Here is an 8199-nt window from a genome sequence, read left to right on the forward strand (position 1 = left end):
GCTTCATTTTTTATTATGACTTTGGCATGTGTTACAAAATGTAACACTTTAATGACATAACCAAACTATCTGGTTCCCCAACTGAAGCTTACATAGTGCATGCAAACCAGTTTCTAACATCTCTACCAATCTACATACTGACATGTTACACAACTCAGAATTTTCTCTATCATGTAACCCACAAATGACAATAGAGTGAACAGATGTATTTTCAAATGTATAAAAGGTGCACAAAACAGATAATACTAAAACAACGTTTTAATGAGCCATCTATAAACAAACAACTTTTCCTTTGTTACATATGAGGTTCTATCCAATATTTCCAGTATCCACATATAGCTCACATTTAAATACATACATCTGGTCATTAATCTGTGTCTTGCATGTACACTCAAACTAGATAAGCAATGTCAAGGAAATTTGGTGGCTAAGAACAATATGATGGGAAAAAAAGCAGAAGAGAACATGAAAGCATCACAACAAATGAAGAAACAAATGCATTTTTTACATTCAAATCATCTCAATGCATGAAACACTTGCATGAACTGTCTTCTGGAGAGGTAAATGTATAACACACATATCTTTTCAAGTTATATAATTGGATTTTCAGACTGATGTGACATTAGCTTTGGAAAGACTTAATGCAAACAAAACCAACACAGTAATATTTACACATATAAAACATGTTACGTTACTCATGTTCTCACAACAGCATTGTTTCTCTGAACTTAGTGCACCTGGCTGACATCTAACAAAACAATGATCATTTCACTTTTATCTTTTTCTTTTGTTTCCTTCCTACATTTACATTAGACTCTGTAGTCTCCAAATCGTCCATTAACTCACCCTTGTTGCCAAGACTTATTTCACTAAATTCAGCATCCAGGCAGCATGTATCTTCTGACATAGGAGCAAACTCACTACATAAAGCTGCCCATGCAAAAACAGACTGAAAACGAGATTTCCAAATACCTGAATGTTTTTCAAATATAGCTTTCGCCTCCTTTATACACTCACTACACTCTTCATCTGCGTCTGCTCTACAACTTCCTTCACTCACTTGAATTCTCTCATGCTGATCACATTCCTCAAATGTATCCTCAGTCTTAATTGTAGGTGGAGAAATCATAGCTTGCAAAACATTGCGCCACAACATAATAGAACGAATTCCTATGAGTGAGGTCTGGTTCGGAGGTACTGCATTATGCCAGACATTAATGTAAGATCTTTCACCATGTTTAATGTTACATATCCTACATGCACTTAAAGCACAATTTTCTGAATCATTCTCAGTTCTTTCTGCACTTACACTAGCACCAGCAGATCCTTGCCTAGCTGAAGAATTCTCATCTTCATTGACATTCATTCTCTTCAGCACCAACTTGTCTAACCTGGAAAGCATTTGGTCATTCTCAATTTCACTGTCAGGCACACTTTTCAAATCTGCACACAAAAATTCTAAGAATTTTGATGTGGCACGAGCATGTGTATCAATTTCCTCATTGGTGTAATTGATTTTATGCCTCCCTCCACTCTGTGGATAAACACAACAGAAATAATTGGCAAGTTCTAAATCAACATCATGAAACGTCCTCTGGTGGCCAGGTCTTACCCCAGACCTTTTCCTTAATTTCAACTTGCTTTTGAGGCTTGAAAAACTGTCATCGTCCATAAGTGCATCACCATTGACTTCACTAAATTTCACTTTTTTGTCCTTCATAACATTCACAACCTTTTTCCAAAGTTCATCTGGTCCTTCAGCTATTTTGAATTGACCACTCCTGCATGCAGGATACTCTTCACCTGGATGTTTCTTCAGCCAGTCCAGCATCCTGTAATACCGATGTCTTATCTGAGTTCGATTACGGTTCATTAAGAATGTTGCAATATGAGAAAAGTTGTGTCCAAATTCTTTAACTTTCTCCCAGATCAGCCTGTCTTCATCTGGCGACCAAGGCTGCGCATCACGCTCATTTTTTAAAAAAGATTTGTACCGCTCCTGCAGCTGCGCACTTGTTCGTCCTGGAAAATGGTCTGATATTTTTTTAAAATCTTTACCAAACTTCCTGACAGCCGCAACGAGAACCACGTCCTCTGCTTCTGAAAATTTTCCTTTAACTGCGTCAGGGTTTATGGTTTTCCAACGTGATACAACATTTGAAACTGAGCAATTGCTAAAACAATACGCAATTTTTTTCCATGGTATATAATCTCCTTTCCTGAAAGACTTAATGAGTACTGTGAGTGTATAATCATCATTTTCGTCCCACATGTTTCTCATTAACAGTGGGTTAAGTCTGTTCTGAAAATGGCACATACACTGAAATGCTGAACGGCTTGTATTAAGCTCCAATGCAATTGTATCCCAGTTGCTAAATGCATATTTCTTCACAAGAATTTTCAATGCCTCGTCTTCTTCTTTCTTCCAACGACCTTTGTTAACGGCTGGATGAAGATAATGCGTCCACATCGCTTGACATTCCTGTGGGCTATGCTTGCCTTTCAAATCTACAATCGAGATTTTAAACCAATCATATTTACAAGGGCTGTTCTGAAACAATTGAATACCTCCCGTACATTTCATTACACAAGACTGTGCCTTTAATCTGTCAAGTTCTGACTGAAGCTCCAGTCGCTCACTTTCATCACAAGTCTGCATTTTCTTCTTAATTTTAAGTTTTTCTATTTCGATATCCTTCATTTGCCGGTTTCGTTCTTCAGTTTCAATGGCCTTGACTAAACATTTCTTTTCAGATTCTAGCCAACTTTGTGGTTTTGGCAAATCGACATATCCTATATCACCAATCTGCCGTAACAACAAAACATCAGAGTTATCGGCAGGTCTAGATTCCTTGTGTCTAAAGTAAGGTGTCCCAAATTTCGAAAGTTGCGATTTGGCACGGTGCTTTTTATGTTCATTATTCAGTTCAATTTTTGATATATCGTCGTTCACTGCTGTCAATTCGGCACAAACCTTCAACAGTTGCTTGGTAAGCGTGTCTTCTAATTCAGTTAAACGTAACAAGCGTTTCTGGTTTTTGTCAATTAACTTTGTGAGAATAGAATAGGACTCCCTATGCTGCACACTTATACGACCACTTGCAAACGTCTGCTCCTTCTTTAAACTTTTATTTTCACTTTCCGAAACAGCAAGAACATGCTTTAAATCAGTGATATCTGCTTTAGCTTCTTCGACACACACCTGCCCATCCATGTCACTGATATATGACACAGCTACACACAACACTGTAAATTTCGGCAATCACATTTTACTAGAATTCACTACCAACTAAAATTCACACTGACAATTTCCTCAACCAAACCACACAGCGTTATTCAACTTTCCAAGCACTCGCCCCTTTTTAAACACCTAATATCGATAAGTGTTTCGGAATGGTCGATATCCATAATCGAGAGGTTACTTTCGACAGAAAATATTTACATTTACGCGAAAATTGCCGGCAATAAAATATAGTACGTAGCTCTGTAGTTAGCCCTAGCAGATATATATCGAGGCAAAAATTTAGAGAATCTGAGACTGCTGCATAACAGAGGTAAAACAAAGCGTAGTGCTACCCATAGAGAAATGATGAGTGAATCACGTTTGGCTGTCCAGAGGAAAATGCATGAAGTCTTCAACAGCTACGTACTGTAGAAGAGCATTATCGAAAAATTTCTCACAAAATACGAAGAAATTCTGGTAGTGTATAAAGACTGTTAATGAAAGCAAAGTTAGTTTCTAACTACTCACTGGCGAGACAGGAACTGAAATTGAAGGTAGAAAACTCAGTTTTTCACATGTTTCTTTACAAAGGAAAACACGTAACTATTGCTCCAGTTTAATTCTTGGGGCCCTGGAAAGATGTCTGAAATAGACATTACTCACAGTGGCGTTCGGAAACAACTGAAATCGTTAAAACTGAACGAACATCCAGGGTCAGATGGAATCCCTATCATATTCTATACATAATTTACAGCTGAGTTAGCCCCTCTTTAAACTATACTACACCAAAGACTTATCGAATAAATATCTGTCCTCAGTGGATGGAGGGAAGCAATGGTCACACACAACACATCCCAAACTTCAGTACAGAAACATTTTTGCCACGTTATTTTACAACTTGGTGAAAGGAGCTGGGATGCGTATGAAACTGGATTATATGCTAATCGTTATTAAGTTTCAGGTGAAAAAATTGTTTACAATATATTGTGCCATATACTAGTAGCGAAGTGAAATTTCATGCCAAAGTCAGGCAAAAATAATTGTGTGTGAGATACTTTTGAAAATATTATAGGAAACATAGTCTTAAAAAGTGTTTTTTTTTATCATCTCGTCAAGTTGTGCCAAATTAGTTAAAATGAGTAGAAGCAATATATTTGCTGTATGTTACAAAGATGGAATCACAACAACATCGGGTCGGCAGCTGCATGCATCGATGCCGAATCTAAACACTCAAAGCAGCGAGATTTCATCAAGTAGTATAATTTCACCTTTCCATGGATTTCAGTAATCAGAAGACATATTAGGAAAATTTTCTACGTTACTGGATAATAAACTAACGAGTAAAATGTCGGAACAAAATAAAAAAAAAATAGAGAGGACACCGAAATTAATTTTAGAAAAGTAGACGATATTCTCGTAAAAATAGATCAGAAACTAGAAGCAACTAGGGAAGATGTTAATTAGGCAAATAGACGAATAAGCAGTGTGAATGAAAGATTACACAATGTAGAATCTGAAGTGGATTGTTTGAAGAACATTGCAGTTACTGAATTACAGCTAATTAACAAACATGTTGATGTAGTCGACGAACGAGTAAAAAGAACAGAAAACATCGTCATTGACGAACTCGGCAGACGAAAGTCAGATTTGCATAACACACAAACTTATATTGAAACCGAAAATAATTTCACTGATGAGAAACTAAAATTGAATTCTATACTTGTTTCAGAGGAAATTTCTTCAGTAAACAGGAAAGTGAATGAAGTATCAAATAATCTTCACATGGTCAACTCTTAAGTTGTAAATCTAGAGGCTAATATGTTTAACAGTATATATAGTGGTAATAACATGTTTCAAAACAATTGCTATAACGTTATTACGAAAAAATTTCTGGGTGATTTTAAGTTACACCCTATCGATTACTTGCACCAGTCGTAGGATAGCTTTGCACCGAGCATGCCAGAATATATGAAAGTGAAATTTGTCAAACGATTTTTAGATGGTAAAGCTTTATCCTGGGCCAACCAACATGTTAACCAAGAAATGACGTTTGCAGAGTTTGAAAACATTTTTATAAACAAATTTTCGTCAGAAAGTGAGCAGGCGCGGATAAAATCAGAATTTTTGAATGGAAGTAGATTTTGCCAGGGAGAAATGAGAATGCAAGAATTTTGTGAAAAGCAGCTTAGAAGTTTAGCACACTTAGATAAACCGCTTGACGAATTAATCCAAAGGTACACCCTGGAACAGCGTTTACCTGGCTGTCTTCAATGGAGTCTTGTTTACTGACCAGACAACACCATTGAGAAATTCCTGAAATACATAGATAAATTAGATCATGCTTGGGAGAAAGGGGGGTTATCACAAGACCACCAGAATAACAACAACAGATATGATGGTAATAAAAGTGATAGTAATTTTGGTAACAATTATCACAACCAGAATAATAACAACAATAGGAATGAGCAGGGTAGAGGTAATCAAAAGAGAAATGGTAACAGATCCTACGAAAATAACAATTAGGAAAACAGGTAAGCACCTCATCGCGAGCATGTCAATTTGAGGTGAAGAACAGTTACAGAAATCAGGCTGGAGGTAAGAGAAGAAGGTGAAATTCAGGTCGCAGTCACCACAGTAGACACAGTAATTACTAGACAAACGGAGTTGATTATGATAAAGCATTTTGGGAGCTCATGCTGACAGAACTTGGCGTTCCCCAAGGTAGTGTTATAGGCCCTTTGCTGTTCCTTATCTATATAAACCATTTGGGAGGCAATTTGAGCACCCAACATCGGTTGTTTGCAGATGACGCTGTCGTTTATCGACTAATAAAATCATCAGAAGATCAAAACAAACTGCATAACGATTTAGGAGAAATATCAGAATGGTGCGAAAAGTGGCAGTTGACCTTAAATAACGAAGTGTGAGGTCATCCACATGAGTGCTAAAAGGAACTCATTAAACTTCGGTTACACGATAAATCAGTCTAATCTATAAGCCGTAAATTCAACTAAATACCTAGGTATTAGAATTACAAACAATTTAAATTGGAAGGAACACACAGAAAATGTTGTGGGGAAGGCTAACCAAAGACTGCGTTTTATTGGCAGGACACTTAGAAAATGTAACAGACCTACTAAGGAGACTGCCTACACAACACTTGTCTGTTCTCTTTTAGAATACTGTTGCGCGGTGTGGAATCCTTACCAGATAGGACTGACTGAGTACATCGAAAAAGTTCAAAGAATGGTAGCACGTTTTGTATTATCGCGAAATATGGGAGAGAGTGTCACAGAAATGATACAGGATTTGGAATGGACATCATTAAAAGAAAGACGTTTTTCATTGCGACGAAATCTTCTCACGAAATTCCAATCACCAATTTTCTCCTCCAAATGCGAAAATATTTTGTTGACATTGACTTACATAGGGAGGAACGATCACAAAGATAAAATAAGGGAAATCAGAGCTCGTATGGAAAGATATAGCTGTTCATTCTTTCCACGCCCCATACGAGATTGGAATAATGGGGAATTGTGAAGGTGGTTCGATGAACCCTCTGCCAGGCACTTAAATGTGATTTGCGGAGTATCCACGTAGATGTAGAAATGAGTGAAGATACTAGTCAAGTAGAAAATAAATTTAATCTTAGAGCAGATCACTTGACTAACTTGTTTGATGAGAGTTGTGTGTTTAGTAATAGTAACATATATGATGATGCTGATGACCTTGGTTTAGTTAGCTTATTTTGTTATGATGAATTTTCAGTATTGTCTGAAAAAGATGTGGAGGAAAGTAAGGATCATATAACTAAGTTAAATTATGTTTATATCCCTGCTGATACAAGTTCAAGTACTTTTGAAAGCGATTGTGATGTGGAGACATATGTAGTTGACGTTGAGATTCATGTAGGTGCAGACGATGTTGCTAATGACTATTTTGAGACTATTGACACTGATGCTGATTATTTTAAGATGAATTAGATGGTATGGTTTATGTGGAAGTACTAGACAATGATATGAGTAATGGAATGGTAGGATATGATGATATGGCATCGGAAAAACAGGTACATGAAAATGAGCTGATACCCATTGAGGTCAGTTGTTACAGTAAGAAGGATCGAGATAAGGTAACTAGTGATAAGATCCTGAAAGTAGCGGAAGAGAACCGGTAGTCTGTAAGAAAAGGTGATTACTGGGATAGCATTAAACTCACACTTTCTAGTTGTAAGCTACCTTTAAGTATTGTACAACTTAAATTTGGAAATGAGGTTCAAGTAAATGCTGGTTTAAATTGTAGGGATATTGAAGATGATTTATTGGCAGAAGAGGATGGAAGTGATAAGCATGAAATACTCGGTAGTCCTTATATTGAAATATCTATAGGCAACTGGAAAGGAGTTTGTCTATTGGACACTGGTAGCCCAGGTGGTGTATCTGATAAATTAAGAGATAGATAGGGGAGTATTAATTTCATTTACTGTCGGTAATGTTGTATTCAAACAAGGATGCGTGGTAATAACTGACCTGAATGAACAGATGTTGTTAGGGATGGATTGGATACTGAATGTTAATGCTAGGTATGACTGTTTAAATATGATATTAAATTTTATTGATCCAAAATCTGGTGTTCATGGTGAAACTAAATTATGCATAATGTCTAATCAGAATTGTAGTAATAATTTAAGAGGAGTAGAAGTATTTGATGACAGAAACTATTTGGATGAAGATAATGAGTATTTTGATAACCAGGTGGTTAGTGAAGATTTTTCTGAATTAGTGATGGAAAAGGAAGCTGACCACCCACAATCGATGGAGGAATTGTATAAATTTCATTTCACAAGTTTGGATTTGACAGCAGGATTTCATCAGATCACTTTAGAACCTGATTCTAGGAATATATTGCATTTTTGTAAACAGGGAAAGTTTACAATACTGTGTAGTACCTTTTGGCCTAAACTTATCCATTGCTGAATT

At 36.6% G+C, this 8199-nt stretch overlaps 1 protein-coding gene across 1 annotated transcript; it reads right to left on the bottom strand.

Moving 5' to 3' along the window:
- Nucleotides 1-240: 240 nt before the first annotated feature.
- Nucleotides 241-3348, bottom strand: LOC126458204 (uncharacterized). The gene has a single exon (XM_050095098.1). The coding sequence runs from the start codon at nucleotides 3212-3214 to the stop codon at nucleotides 764-766; it is 2451 nt and encodes an 816-aa protein (XP_049951055.1). The 5' UTR covers nucleotides 3215-3348; the 3' UTR covers nucleotides 241-763.
- Nucleotides 3349-8199: the final 4851 nt, after the last annotated feature.

Source organism: Schistocerca serialis, chromosome 2 (assembly GCF_023864345.2).
Source record: "Schistocerca serialis cubense isolate TAMUIC-IGC-003099 chromosome 2, iqSchSeri2.2, whole genome shotgun sequence".
NCBI classification, from domain to species: Eukaryota; Metazoa; Arthropoda; class Insecta; order Orthoptera; family Acrididae; genus Schistocerca; species Schistocerca serialis.